General features: G+C 26.4%; 1 protein-coding gene across 1 annotated transcript; it reads left to right on the forward strand.

The window, feature by feature from the left end:
• Positions 1-317: 317 nt before the first annotated feature.
• LOC112783985 (cytochrome P450 704B1) lies at positions 318-5863 on the forward strand. Its single transcript, XM_025827072.2, has 6 exons — positions 318-634; positions 1162-1377; positions 2474-2770; positions 3411-3788; positions 4687-4887; positions 5684-5863. The coding sequence occupies exons 1-6, from the start codon at positions 323-325 to the stop codon at positions 5861-5863; spliced, it is 1584 nt and encodes a 527-aa protein (XP_025682857.1). The 5' UTR covers positions 318-322.
• Positions 5864-16633: the final 10770 nt, after the last annotated feature.

A 16633-nucleotide genomic window follows, 5' to 3' on the forward strand; every position in this document is an offset into this window, starting at 1 on the left:
ATTAACTGCAAGAACCAAAATCAAATATTTAAATTTTACCTGAACCAATAAAAATATAAAGAGTAGCTTTTTTAGGCATAAATTATCTTCCATAATTTCAAGAAATTTAATTAGGTCAAGGGCATGAAACAAATGAACCTTTTCATGCATTCAAAGATTGTGACAACATGTTGCTTTGCTAAAACCACACACATAAAGGAAACCACTAACATACCTACATCCTAACCATCTCTTGACATCCTTTAATTAATATAAAGAAGCTCATCAATTAATCACCATTGAAGCATTCATTTTTTTATGACATATTACTCGGTTCTTAAAAATGGGACAAGAGACAAGCCCTTCATTAGAATGCAACATGGGAAGTTTGGTGCTATTGATGTTAATGTTTGTTTCATGGATGCTAATACATAGATGGAGTCAGAGGAACAATAAAGGCCCCAAGACTTGGCCTTTTCTTGGGTCTGTGATTGAATTGTTGATGAACTATGATAGGATGCATGATTGGCTTGTTCAATATTTGGCCAAGTCAAAAACTGTTGTGGTTCAAATGCCATTTACAACCCATACATACATTGCTGATCCTGTTAATGTTGAACATGTGCTCAAGACCAATTTCAATAACTATCCAAAGGTAAAATCTAAATTACATCCTTTCTTTTCCTTTCAATGGTGGATACTAAATTCTTAGTTGAGGATTTGTTTGGAAGATTAAACTTATTTCAACCATAGTATATTGGTACACGGAAATGTTTGATAACAAAAAAAAATTAGCCAAAATTAGCCCAAATTCACCTTATTTAGTATTTATTAATTGCTACAACAATTAATGAATGCTAAATAAAGTAAGTTCTGCCGATTTTTTTTATCTTCCTAACATTATCGAATTGTATAATTGTTTTTGTTTTATATAATCATTTATATGAAAATAAATTTATTTACTAGTATTATTAAAAAGTGGTTTTGAGATAAAATTACTATAAAAAGAGGCTAGCTAACATATATATTCTAAGGTCATATTTTAAACACATCCTAAAAAAATATTTTACTTAAAATTATCAAAAAGATAAAAAATATATATATTTTTTTAATACATTAAGTCACTAACTACATAAAAAATTAAAAAAAAAATTCTATTATTATGCTCTTAAAATAATGCAGGGTGAAGTGTATCATTCTTATATGGAGGTATTGCTTGGAGATGGGATATTTAATGTTGATGGTGAACTTTGGAGGAAACAGAGAAAGACAGCAAGCTTAGAGTTTGCATCAAGAAATTTGAGGGATTTCAGTACAAAAGTTTTCAGAGAGTATGCCTTAAAATTATCTACAATTCTCTCCCAAGCTTCTTTCCTCAACAAAGAAATAGATATGCAGGTGCCTACAAATATTTACATTCATTAATTGATGGTCTTATTTTTATGATTTTACTTTTACTCTTCATTTTTTGTTTTGATTTTGATGGACAATTCGTTCTCTAACCAAAGTAAATTATAATTCAATCCTTATTTATTAAAGGTTTAATTTCTTCGCTGGTCCTATAATTTCGTCGAATTTTCAATTAGATCCTTATATTTTTTATTTTTTTAATTCGGTCCATGTATTATATTAGATTTTGTAATTAAGTTTCTGTTGTCACAAAAACATTGAAATCAACTGAATATTCTATTAAACAAAATAGAATATTCAGTCAAGTGTTAGGTATATTTGTTTTATTTAATAGAATATTCCATTAATTTCAATGTTTTTGTTAACATGAACTTAATTACAAAATCTGATATGGTATAGGGACCCAATTAAAAAGAAAAAACTATAGGAACCTAATTGAAAATTCGGTGCCAATGAGTTATTACTCAAATGACATAGTCTCCCCATACTAATTTAAGAGGTCGCGGGTTTGAGTCTTCGTAAAAAAAAACCAAAAATTCAGTAAAAATTATGGGACCGACAAAGTAATTAAATCTTATAAAAAAAAAGAAAAGGACAAATATGTCCTTGACCTTTTGATCCGATGGACATTTAAGTTCTTGACCATTTCAAAACTTAGACATATTGATTCCTCATGTTCACTTGGGTCAGTCAGACTCAATGGAAAAATCAAACATGACTCTCGTTGTACAGACTTGGTTGATACGGATGTACACGTGAGAGTTTTTAAAATTGAACAAATTAGATTTAGGGATCAATATGTCCAGATTTTGAAGATGTTAAAGACTTCAATGTATTTTTAAATCTTCAAAGACTTAAATGTTTATGGACCAAAAAGTCAATGATCGATTTGTTCTTTTCTAAAAAAAATGGGCATTTTTCATGGTTAAAAACCAAATTGTTATTTTATTTTAATTAGGGACCAAGTTGGCCAAGAAAAATAGTAGTTTGAAACCAAATTGGGTATTCAATCTAAAAAAATGTTTTGAATACAAATATTTTTAAATCTAAGCCAAAATACAAACATCAATTTCCAATTTTGTAGGAGTTGTTGATGAGAATGACTTTAGACTCAATATGTAAGGTTGGATTTGGTGTGGAAATTGGAACCTTGGCTCCAAATTTACCAGAAAATTCTTTTGCTCAAGCCTTTGACACTGCAAACACCATTGTCACACTTCGCTTCATCGATCCGCTATGGCGAATCAAGAAGTTTCTAAACATTGGTTCAGAAGCACAACTTGAAAGAAGCATGAAAGCCATTGATGATTTCACTTACAATGTCATTCGGAGAAGGAAAGCAGAGATAGAGCTTTCTAAAAACAATGGACAACAAAGTAAGGTATATATTTATACAAATTAGTCCTCGAAACATCGAATAATAACAAATTAGTCCCTAAAAAATGTCGTGTCCGCGTGTCGGACATATTTCGGACACGACACTCGTCCGACACATGTGTCTTTTGTGTCCAACTGTGTCTTAATAAAAAATAAAAAATTCTTCTCTGGACATGCTTGGACACACCTAAATACCATCACGTGTCCGCGTGTCCAGTCTTATTTTTAACATATATTCTTAAAATAAATTTAGATATAGTATATATTATTATTTATTAAAACAAAAAATATTTTAAATACTTGATATAATTAAAATAAGACATTAAAAATAATTAAAAATTTTAATTTATATTTTAATATCAATAAAATATCAAAATATCATTACAATTTATCTAAAAAATACTTTATATTTTATATATATACGTATCCCCGTGTCATGTAAGATTTTAAAATTCGCGTGTCGGCATGTCCCGTGTCGTGTCGTGTCCCGTGTCTGTGTCAGTGTCCGTGCATCATAGGTTATATTACAAGTTTTCGAAAAATCATAATACTTTATTTCTCTAAAAATCTTAAATCATAACAATTTTAATACATCATTAAAGTGTGATAAATTGGTTTTCATTTTTTTTTCTTGTTGAAATCAGATAAAGCATGATATATTATCAAGATTTATAGAGCTAGAGGGAAATAATGCCACAGACAAGAGTCTAAGAGATGTTGTGTTGAACTTTGTGATCGCCGGCCGAGACACGACGGCGACAACTCTGTCGTGGGCGATATACATGGTGATGACACATTCTCATGTTGCTGACAGACTTTACTTGGAGCTCAAGACATTTGAGGAGAACAGAGCAAAAGATGAAGGTGTTACTCTGAATCAATGTGACATTGGAGACTCTGAATCATTCAATCAAAGAGTGGAGCAATTTTCAAAGTTTTTGAATAAAGATTCATTAGAGAGATTGCATTATTTGCATGCAGTCATCACAGAGACACTAAGATTGTATCCAGCAGTTCCTCAGGTATGTATGTATATATATATGTACATACGTATGCATCTCTTGTATTTTTTTTAACAAGAAAACTCGACACAATATAGTGGAGAGAAAGAATATAAACAAACAAATAAATAAAACTAAAAAATAAATTTAATCCGTTGTTATTTCTTACGTTACCATCAACAATAAAAGAAATTTACATGATTCTACTAGCGTTTGTTTTGAGGTACTGAGACAGAGATTGAGAGACGGAGACTCATCAGTATTATATTTGTTGGTTCAGAGATTGGTACTAAATTTTTTTTCAAAATTTCAGTATTTCAGTATCTCCAAAAAATAGAAACACGGAGAACTAAAATTTTTAGAGATGGAGAAGGAAATTTTAATAATATTTTATACCTAAAATACCCTCATTTCAATTAATTAATTCCAATTTTACCCTTTACGCAAATTAAATTAGTTTTATTCTTGTTTCAATTTCTATCTCCCATTTTACACCAAATAGAATACTGAGATTTATTGCAATATCTGTCTCTTAGTTTCTGTCTCTCAATCTTAGTCTTTTTGTCTTTCCACTAAATAGTACCTATAATTTTCACAATACTTGATTTTTTATTTTATAATATTCTTTTATTTCTTTTCAGCCAAACTTTCTAAATAGCCGCAAAGAATCACCCTCACTAACTACTTCTTACCTTCTTCCTACTAGAAATTTATGTCCAACCTTTAAAATGTTACTTTAATGTGTCTGGAACAGGATATAGTCTATTATTAACGACGGTTTTAAATTGCAGTTACAATTTAAAATATAAATATATTGCGATGGCAGAACGTGATATACTTTGCCATCTAAAACCATAAATTCGATTTATTTTCAGTGCAGCCTTAATTTCTTGTATGATATATCAATGGTTGAATGTAGGATCCTAAGGGAGTGTTAGAGGATGATGTGTTACCAGATGGAACAAAAATAAAAGCAGGGGGAATGGTAACATATGTTCCATACTCTATGGGAAGAATGGAATATAATTGGGGACCTGATGCACCTTCATTCATACCTGAAAGATGGTTCAAAGATGGTGTTCTCCAACATGAATCTCCATTCAAATTCACTGCTTTTCAGGTAACTTCATCACCCATCAAATTTTTACTTAGAATTACACTTATGTGATGAATTAATTATTCAAATATGGGATCTATTTCATGAGTTTTGTATCTTATAAAAATAGAACTAAGGTAGTGTTTGGTGGAGAGACAGAGACTGAAAGACTGAGACTAAGAGACAGAGAGAGACAGAGACTGAAATAAATCTCAGTATTCTATTTGGTGTAAAGTGGGAGACTGAAATTGAAACAAGAATAAAGCTCTAGTTTAATTTGCATAAAGGGTAAAATTGAAATTAATTAATTGAAATGAGAGTATTTTAGGTATAAAATATTATTAAAGTTTCAGTCTCTTTTTCTAAAAATTTCAGTTCTTTGTGTCCCCATTTTTTGGAAGTACTAAAATTTTGGAAACAGAGACAAAAATTTTAGTACCAGTCTCTGAGCCAACAAACATGATATTGAATCTTAATCTTCCAATCTCTATCCCAATACCTCAAAACAAACGCTACCTAACTAATCATAAGACAAAGATGTTACTATTTTTTACCAATTTAGAGTCTTTCTTTTTACATTATTATGGATAAAAAAATAATTAAAAAAATAGAATTCGACTATCAACTGCAATTATTACGAAATATGATTAACTACGAATTTAAGCAACGAGACACAAATTTAAAAATTCAATCTAAATAAAGTAGGTTTTCATGAAAAAAAAATTGACTTGAGTAATCTAACAAAAAATTATCAAAGTTTTACTTTTTCTTTTTTTTAAGTAGAAAGACATAAATAATATTTTAAGTGTGGATTTTTCAGGGAGGGCCAAGGATATGCCTTGGGAAGGACTCAGCATACCTACAAATGAGGATGGTGATGGCTATTTTGTGCAGATTTTATAAGTTTAATTTGGTGGCTGGTCACCAAGTTAATTATAGAATGATGACTATTTTGTCAATGGCACATGGCTTGAAGCTAACCATACAAAGGCGCCATTGATCTATAATCTCATCACATTTTTTATGTGATGGAATAAATAAATAAATCTTTCATAATTAAGATTTTCATTATTATCATTTATTTGCATGATGTAGTTGTAGGTGTTGCTTCTTTCATTCAAAAGACAAAGAAAGAGAAATGAATTGAACTAGCAATTAGGGGGGACAAAATAACAAGTAGCTCTTGTTCTAAAATAAAATAATGTACTATGTAACCTGAAATCAAAAGATAATGTCATATACTAATTTAATTTTTCAAACTTCAAAACTATTTATTAAGAAGAATGTTTTATATACTCTTTATATATCTCTCTCTTCTTATACACCTTTTATTTTTAATATTATAAATAATGATAAAATAAAAAAAATAACAAAATTTTCTTTTATACTATAAAAAGATAAAAAAAAAAACTTCCTCTACAAAAAATAATACAAATATCATTTTTCTTTAAAAAAGATACTATATAATATTATTAATGCTAATTAATAGTACTTACTACGCCATAATCAACAATCCATCATATGGGAGTTTTTTTTTTGAAACAAAAAGCTCAATACATCAAAGTAGAGCATCAATTAAAAAAGTACTAAACAAATAAAATAAACAAAGCATCATATGGGAGTTTAGTTACCAAAATACATACAATGATGACAAAATTAAACTCCAAACAGTTAAATTAGTAACCCATATAAGAACACAAAAGAGTAGCAACCTAAGATGAAATCAAAAGCCTTAATCTTGTGCTACATAGAACAAACACACAAAACCTCACTATTTTGATTTTTTAGTTGAAACTTCAAAGATAAGATTTTGGTCATCAACGAGTTCGAAGGAACAAAAGTCACCAGTATTCAATTTGCATTCTTTTGCAAAATTCAACCATCCTTCAGAAAATGCACCGCGTGCTAACAATTTCACTGGCCGTAAAATTTCTCCAAATTTCAAATTCACAAGTTTTCCAAGACAATCTTTGTGCCTACGACAAAATCCGTTTGGTATGAACTGCAAAAATAAATAAATAAACAAATAAAATAAAAAGACAGCTGGATGAATAAGTAGCTTATATTACGCAATAAGCACGGTTTTGATAAAAAATCATGTGCAGTTAATTTCATATGAAAATGATAGTCTGAAAATTTTAAGTCTGTCAAATCAATTGACGACTCTCAGTTATTAATTTTATATAAAGTTATCAATTTTAAGATATCCATCTCTTTTTCATATTTTTAAAATTTTTAAAATATTTACTTATAAGTTATAATTATAATCTTACCACAGTAGATCCACTAAGGTGATAATCTTTAATTTCAAGGATAAATTGATTTTCCTGCATGTTGGGAGCTCCTGCAGAAATATATAAAGAATGAAAATATATTTATAGAAATTAAAATAATGTATTTATTTTGCTATAAGCCTTTAGATGATTTAGACCAAAAAGATTTCTTATTTTAAAACCACTTAAATCTTCAAATTAATAATTTATTCAAGTAAGAAATTAAACTCTCAAAAACCAATTGTAAATATGGCATAACATGATAATTGTATACACCAGGAGAAAAAAAAAGGGAAAGAATAATATTTACTGTCACGGATTCTGAAAGAAGTTCCATCACTGCTTCTTTTTCTTTTTCTAGATTGACTGGTTTGCCCTTGCACTTTGTTTAGCTGAGGGAGGCTTTGATGATGGTCTGCTACATGCCATAACAATTAAATAAAAATGAGAATAGAATAATATATATTATTTTTTAAAAGAATAATGATTATCCTCTAATTATCTTTCTAATACTAAAAAGAGTAAAAAAAAAACTTAAATATAGATTTTATTTTCTAAAAACATCAATAATTTTCTTATATAAAAATTAAGAAGATAAATAGGAGAATAAGTTAGAACTTTAAATCATATTTTTTTATAAAAATATCAAGAAATAAAAATTCAAAATTTCGTTATCTAAAAATTAAGAGGACAATTAAAACAATGATGAATTATGTCTCCCAATCATTTTTCTAATCATAATACTAATTTCTACCAAAATTGGGCAAGAAAATATTCAGTTTGGTTTTGAAGTTACACCGGAATCTCAATTTAGTCTCTAAACTTTTCAAATTTTAATTATGTTAGTTTGTTTCAATTAAAAAGTTTGGAACTAAATTGAATATTATCTTTAAATTGGACTCATTTTCTTTATAATTTAACCTTAATTCAACTCAAGATTGTTCAACAACTCTAATAACATCTTTCAAGCAATATATTAGTAGTAACTTTATATTAAACAACAACAATAATAATAATAATAATAATAATAATAATAATAATAAGTGATGAAACAATTAAAAATTATGAAACCTGGCAAGTTTTGGTGGCAAAGGTTGATTGGTTGCTGTTTGGGTCTGATGAGAAAAAAGTTGAAGAAAAGTGGAGTGTCCTTAATCATCTCAAATACACAAACATCACCAAATTTTAAGCCAAAATCGTTGCAAACATTTCTCCAACCAGCATTGAAAGTAGCTCTATCACCACAAAATCTTAACTCCATATCCCATCTCATGTTACCATTAACTCCAATTTTGGCTTTTCCCTCTAACCCATGTAAGTTCTTTCTCGAAAACTCGATTGGTATACGCTGTTCCAAAATCATGGTTTATGAGGAAAAAATAAAACACAAAATAATGTTACAACAGAGTCAGAAATTACTAAAAATTTTTTACACATTTTTTTTTTGACATTTTGTATATAAATCTAATATTATATATAAAAAAATAAAAAAGGAAATTGATTAAAAACATGATGAATATATAATCTCGGTTCCAATAATTCCGCAAGATTTATCTACTAAGCATGAGTTTGACCTTTTAATTTCTAATAAAAAAATATCTTTTTTTGAGTTATCTTTTTTTAAAAGATCTTATGAAAAAATAAAAGATCTTTTTATTTATTTATTTATTACATGAAAAATATTTTTTTAAGAGAAAAAAATATTAAAAAATGTTTTTTTTTATTTTTCTGGTATTTTTATTTTTACTACTAGAAATTTGTCAAACACGCTAAAAATAAAAAAAGATATTTTTTCATTAAAAAAAATCTTTTCTTGTCAAACAAGCACTAAGTATTGTTTAATTTCAGAACCGCAATATCTGCAACAACTAATATAACAATAATTAGGTATATTTTTAAGAAGGTAGTTTTCATAACCGTAAAAATTAAAATTAAACATTGTAGTCTTCTCAATTTTATGGTCAACTTTTTGTCAAACAAGTTATATACTTGAAGATGTCAAAAATAAAATAAATAAATTTATGCAATGCATATAAAAAGAAAATGTGAAATAAAATTTCATAAAAAAAAGAAAAGATGTGGAGAGAAAATTACCAGTAGATCTTGTGAAATATAAGATCTTTGCATTTCTAGTATAAAGCAAGGATATTTTGAGTTTAGGCAGAATACTTGGGCTTTATTCATCAGTGCTTTTTTGCTTTGAAATTCTACTACCAACGGTTTATTATCCTTTTTCGGAGCAATTTTTGAATCACTTTGAACTCTTTTAGGTCTTTCACTACAAGCTCCTGCAAATTCAAATTAAATAAATTCAAATACTTTCACTATTTCTAAGATATTAGAAGAAATTCATCAAAATAGCTTGCATAATCAAATATGGGATTTTACAACTTGTAAACCTAAATTTTCAATTTAAAAAAAAAGAACAAAATTAATTTTTTATATATAAAAAAATAAAGAACAAAATATATTTTGCTTTGTTTAAAAATTTTAAAAGTTTTTTATTTCTATCAGCTAATGTTTTTAAAAAACTTAGTGCCAAATAACTAATAACTTTACAAAAATAACCATCGACACAAATAAATAAAAAAATAGACAAAAAATATTATGAAACTAAAAAAATTAAAAAATATTATGAAACAAAATTAAATAGTAAAAGTAGACAAATTTTAAGAAAAAAAAATATAGTTCATCCAAAACTAAAAAATATTATGAAACTATTTTTTACCTGCTCTGCTTCTTCTTCTGAATTGTTCTTGTCTTTCATTCACTGTTTCAATAGGCTGATTGTCGTCGTCGTCATCATCATGATTTCTATTTTCCCCTTGATGATAATCATTACGAAAACTTTTCGAACTTAAATAATCGATCTCCATAGCACTTAAATCAAACACTATAAGCTCAAATTTAGATTCTCCTTTATATTTAAAAATCACAAAATATTGGTGTTTTAATTCTAATAATTCTACGACTCTTTTCCAACCTTCGTTCAACCATATACTATCATCTTCTTTTTTATTCCATCTTACTTTTATTTTATCACCCGACGGTAGCTCCAACAATATAGGATTTGATACTTCTTTCCAATATTTCTTCACAAAACTTTTTGTCACTTTCTGAAAAAATAAGCAATAATATATAACAATATTAATAGCATGAAAATTAAATATAAACAATTAACAAAAAAATGTGTACATACATACATTATTTAATAATTTCTCAACACAATTTTTATCTTTTTTACTACAGTGAATAGAAATGCATTGAATTTATATGGTATGAAGAAGAATTTAAATAATAATACGAACCGTTTCATCATAAAGGTTGGGATGACGAAGAACCTTAAAAAACATGTTATGGTAGGGCATGTTTGTTTGTTGATGATGGAAAAGAAGAACTGAAAATGAAAAAGAGTTAAATAAAGACTAATAGCTGTGACTTGTGAAGAGTGACGAGATTAGGGTAACTGAATCAATTTCAAGGCGTTATTTATATATAAAACTAATGTAGACTTGTAGAGTACGTTTTGCCTTGGTCACGCTACAGTTTTTTAGAAGAAAAATATTTTTTGAAAATTAAAACAATAAACAAGTTTTTTTAAAATTTAAAATATGAAAAAATAACTGAATTATTTAACATAAATTCAGTTTGACAAAATAATCGAACATTCACTATTTGGCAGAATATTTTGGGAGTCACTTAAAAACTAAAGATATCTTATTGACATCTGATTTAAGAATATATTTTAAAGATATTATAAAAAAATATTTTATTAAAAAATTATTACAAAGATAATTTTTTTATATTTTTAATATATTAAGTACATAAAAATTTAAATTTTTTATTATTATATTTTTAAATTGTGATCTTAAAACATAATATAGTTAAATTCTTTAAGATAAGATAAAATTTTTAATACATCTAATATGTTAAAAATATATTCAAAAGACTTGAAATTTTAAAATGCAAGTTAATGTTGAAATAAAAATAGAAATTAATTTGTCCAATAACTCAGAATGCTTATTTTTTATTTCCTTCCTCCTTAATTGTATTTCCCCCTAATCTTTGCTGCTGATTGCAGATGAACCGTTTCAAAATAATTTTACTTTTTTATTTTTAATATTGGATTAATTTTTTAAATTGTGATTTATTGTGATATTTTTTTAAAATGTTGGACGATTCAATGTATGAAATACAAATTGGACCGTCCGATTTTTAGGTATACAAATCGGACCAATTAGAAAAATTTGGAGTACACAAATCCGATTTGTGTACTCCAAATTTTTCTAATTTTTTCAACACAAATCGGTCCGATTTGTATATCTCCCATAGTTTTAAAAAATATCAAAAATTATTACGTTAAGGTATAACACTCATTCTACTTTCATTTAACGATTAAAAACGTTTATAAAAATATTTATTAAATTAAATTTAAAAATTTTATTAATAATAATATTAATTTGTGCTTTTAAAATACATATTAGCTAAACTTTTAAAACTCTAAAAATTAATATTCATATAGACACAAATATATTTAATCTAGCCTTTTAACAGAAGACACCTAAATATTTTTTTTTGTGACTATACACCTAAATGATATTTGATGTGGTAATATTTGCTCTATCAATATTAAACATACACTATACATACTTATATATAATAATATCGAAAAAATTTTAAGTGTACCGAAAACACCAGTGTTCTAATTGTTTTAATCGTTGATTTTAATTAATATATATTATATATATTTTTTATAATTTAAATCAACGGTTAAAATAACATGGTACACTTAAAAGTCTTCCATAATAATAATAATAATATAGTTAAAATCAGAAAACCTAAAAAAAAAAAGTAACCGCGTATAGTCTTTATTAGAAGTTAATAATAAAAAATCGTTGAATAATTTAATAAATTTGACTAAATTATTATAATTATTATCTATTAATTTTTCATAAAGACAAAATATGTGTGAATTTCTACCAAAAAAAAACACAATCCAACCTTCAACTGAAAATACGTTACATACATTCATGGGCAATTTACGTTTTTAAATTGTTTCAACTCCAAATTTACGTAAATACATTGTTTCAAAAATGGTTACGCAATTACGTTGTTTCACTATATTATATAAACCGCTACTGGCAGTAGCGGTTTATAGTTGCACAGAAACCGCTAGAGCCAGCAGCGGATTTTGTTCAAAAAGTGCAGCATGGAAACCGCGGCAGCCCATCGCGGTTTATGTTTGAGAGAAGTTGGTCATAAACCGCTGCTGGCAGCAGCGGTTTATGTGCGTCGGATGTGTGCGTAAACCGCTAGAGGCTATAGCGGTTTACGTTGAAAGTTTAAGTATATTTTGTGTGTGTTGGATTAGAGTTGGTCAAACTGGAGTTTCAATGAAAGTGATTTTGTAAAATTGATTTTGGATACAAGTGAGTTTGTGCTAACATGATTCATGTTTGGCAATTTTATACTAAAATTGATTTTGATAAAATGAAATTGTTTGGATAATATTAGTTAAAATCACTTTTAAATAAATAATTAGTTAATTACCAAAAAAATATAATATTAAATTATAATATTATTTTTTAGTATATTTAATCTTTTTTTATACTTCTTTTAGTATATTTTTTATATAATATTTTTTATAAAATTCTATTTTAGTTTGTTATAATTTTTTAATTCTCTCAGTATTCTTTTATTTAGTATTATTTTGAACCGTAAAATTTTATTACTTATGATTCCATTATTATGTAGGATTAGTTTTTTATTTTTTTATCATTTTTAATAAGATTAATAATTCATATTATAGTAGAATTACAATAACAAATTTAATAAAAGAATCAAAATATAAAAAATACTAAAAATTGAAAAAAAATTAAAATATTTGAAATGACTTGAAACAAATATGAAAATTTTTTTGAAAAAAATCAATAATGATCATCAAAGGTGAACTCACGTTTGAAGTGAACGCAGAAGCAACAATTTTTTGCTTCCAGTAAACGCGCGTTTAAGCTGCAAAATCACTTCTGCGTTTAGAAGAAAAAGATTGCCAAACAAAAAAAAGCAGCATTTAAAGAACTTCAACGCACTTTTCTCCTCTCAAACGGGTTTGTCAAACACACTTATTAGGTTCATATAGTTGGTGTCTTACTTGACTTAATACATATAAACCATTCAGTGCAAGCTTGTAGCCTAAGTCCCTTCATCAAACATTCTATGTTAATTACTAGTTAGTTGTATTTTTCAATTGTACATTCAGTTACTAATTATTATTATTACTGTACTGTAATTATATTAAAATATTAATTTTTTTCTTGATCAGTTCTAATTCTTATTTTGTTTTGATTATTTATTTTGGTTGATTTTTTTCTTATTTTCTTAATTATTTTCTTAATTTTTCTTATTTCTTATTTTCTTATTAAATATTAATTTTTATTAAAAAATTATAACAAACTAAAATAGAATTTTATAAAAAATATTATATAAAAAATATACTAAAAGAAGTATAAAAAAAAGATTAAATATACTAAAAAATAATATTATAATTTAATATTATATTTTTTTGGTAATTAACTAATTATTTATTTAAAAGTGATTTTAACTAATATTATCCAAACAATTTCATTTTATCAAAATCAATTTTAGTATAAAATTGCCAAACATAAATCATGTTAGCACAAACTCACTTGTATCCAAAATTAATTTTACAAAATCACTTTCATTGAAACTCCAGTTTGACCAACTCTAATCCAAACACACACACAAAATATACTTAAACTTTCAACGTAAACCGCTATAGCCTCTAGCGGTTTACGCACACATCCCCACGCACATAAACCGCTGCTGCCAGCAGCGGTTTATGACCAACTTCTCTCAAACATAAACCGCGATGGGCTGCCGCGGTTTTCATGCTGCATTTTTTGAACAAAATCCGCTGCTGGCTCTAGCGGTTTCTGTGCAACTATAAACCGCTACTGCCAGTAGCGGTTTATATAATATAGTGAAACAACGTAATTGCGTAACCATTTTTGAAACAATGCATTTACGTAAATTTGGAGTTGAAACAATTTAAAAACGTAAATTGCCCTACATTCATGGATACTTAATACATAATATACATAATGCTAGCTAGGATAATATTCTCCATACATATCCATTTGATAATTACTACAAAAAAAAATATTCATTCGCACCATAACTTAAAATATTTATATACAACACTAACAAGATATGATTTCATTTTCATGAACGATGCTCCTCCTTAGAAATGGAAACATGGAACACAAAATTAGTGGGGTCAGTGAGTTCAAAATAACAAATATCTCCAACAACTAATTTGCATTCTCTTGCGAACTGAATCCAACCTTTACAAAACGAACCAGAATTCAACACTTTCACAATCCACGATTCTTTTCCAACTTTAAATGTCACATCTTTCCCAACACATCTTTCATTCCTGCAAATAAAGCTCCTTGGTATTCTCTACAAAAATAAAAATGTATTTAATTATATAGCATACAATAACCACAAAAATATAGTAATATATATATATTAATATATAATATACAATATTCTGGTAATTAATTCGTACCACGCGTGTTGGTGTCTTCAATTTAGATTCTGTTATCAGAAGCTCGAATTGATTATTCGTCTGCCTATTGGGACTTTCGGACTCTGTTTAGATATAGAAAAATAAGAAAAAAAAAAGCTTAGATTTTGTAACCAAAAATAAAATAAAATACAACAACAACAACCAAAATAAAATAAAATAAATTGCATAATAATATATTTTAAAAAAATAACAAAAATAGGAAAATTTTAAATATAATTAGTAAAGAGATATTATATTTAGCTACTCTACTTTATGCTATAAGAATATATTTTAAAAATATACTAGTAAATTTTTTTACATTTTCCTGTATTCAATATATTAAAAATTAAAAAATAATTTTTAGTAAACTTTTGCTAAGATTATTAATTTTTTATCTTTTATTTTTTTTAGTATTTTTTTATTTTATAAATTTTGTGAAAAAAATAAAAACAAGAAATAAAAATAAAAAATAAAATTGTATTATATTTACTGTTTTTTTTTTCACAAAATAAAAAAGAACATACAAATAATAAAAATCACTGAAAATAAAAATAAGAAAAATAAAACTACAAACCAAACCATTCCAGAATTTTATTAATTAATAATGATAAAAAATAAATAAATAAATTAATTAATTAATTAATTATTTAAAAGTTAGAACCTTGGAATTGATGAGGATAAGATGATGATGATTCTTGTCTGACTCGGATGATGTAAATTTTGAAGGAATGGGGTTCAACTTTCGTCATCATTTCGAATACACAAACATCACCAACTTCTAACCCATTTTCTTCTCTAAATTTGTGCCATTCACCATAGATACTTGTTCTGTTCTGAGAATCATTGTAACTGTATTTGATGCTCCATTTCATGTCTTCATTATCACTAACCCAAATTGTGCCACTTCCTTTTAATCTATATAAATATTGTTCCGAAAATGAACTTGGTATTTGCTGCATGATGCAAATTAAATCATTCATGGTTATTAAAATTAAAAATAAAATAAAATTAATCCACAACTGTAAATAAATTTAATTATTTTTATATTTTGGATTTGGTTATTCTATTTAGTTAAAAAAATAAATAGAACATGGACTGAAGTAGTATATAATTTTTAATATAAACATAACATTTTAGTATTCTATTTCAACAATATATAAAGAAAATGCATGACTTGACCCCAATTAATAAGAACTTTTTCTTTTTAATATTGTATTACTAGAAGTGAAATCCTTCATCATGAACCAAACTATGTGTTGAGCACAACTATGGCCATTTACAAAACGTCAGTGACGTTTTGTGTTTCTTCAATTAAAATAATATTTTTTTAACAAAACGTCAATGACGTTTTGTGTTTTAATAATTAAAATAATATTTTTTATTACAAAACGTCAGCGACGTTTTGTTCTTTCATGATTAAAAAATTTTTTTTATCGTAAAACGTCAACGACGTTTTGTGTTACTACCATAACCGTGTAGAACACCAAAATGATCAAATATTTTTGTATTTCACATTAAAATTATTCATATATAAAAATTTTAGCCAATTAATAACTTTCTTTTGTTATTTTAAAAATTGATTAATAATAACAAATAATAAAACTACACTCTGTACATCAATTAAAAATATAACAATATTAAACTGAAAATATAAAAGCACAAAAAATAAAACATGTATTTTTGTGAGTGTGAACTGTGAAAAAACTTATTTTTATTAATAGAAAATAAACTCTAGAAAATATAGAATCAAGTTAATGAATGTGAATGTTTTTTTTTTTTTTAATTACCAGGATCCCGTAATCAACATATGAACGCCTCAAATCACGAACAAAAGAAGGATTTTTCAGCTTTGAAGAGATGGCTTCAGCCCTCTCCAGTGCCTTCCTCCGGTGATCACCACATTTCA

Source organism: Arachis hypogaea, chromosome 20 (genome assembly GCF_003086295.3).
Source record: "Arachis hypogaea cultivar Tifrunner chromosome 20, arahy.Tifrunner.gnm2.J5K5, whole genome shotgun sequence".
NCBI classification, from domain to species: Eukaryota; Viridiplantae; Streptophyta; class Magnoliopsida; order Fabales; family Fabaceae; genus Arachis; species Arachis hypogaea.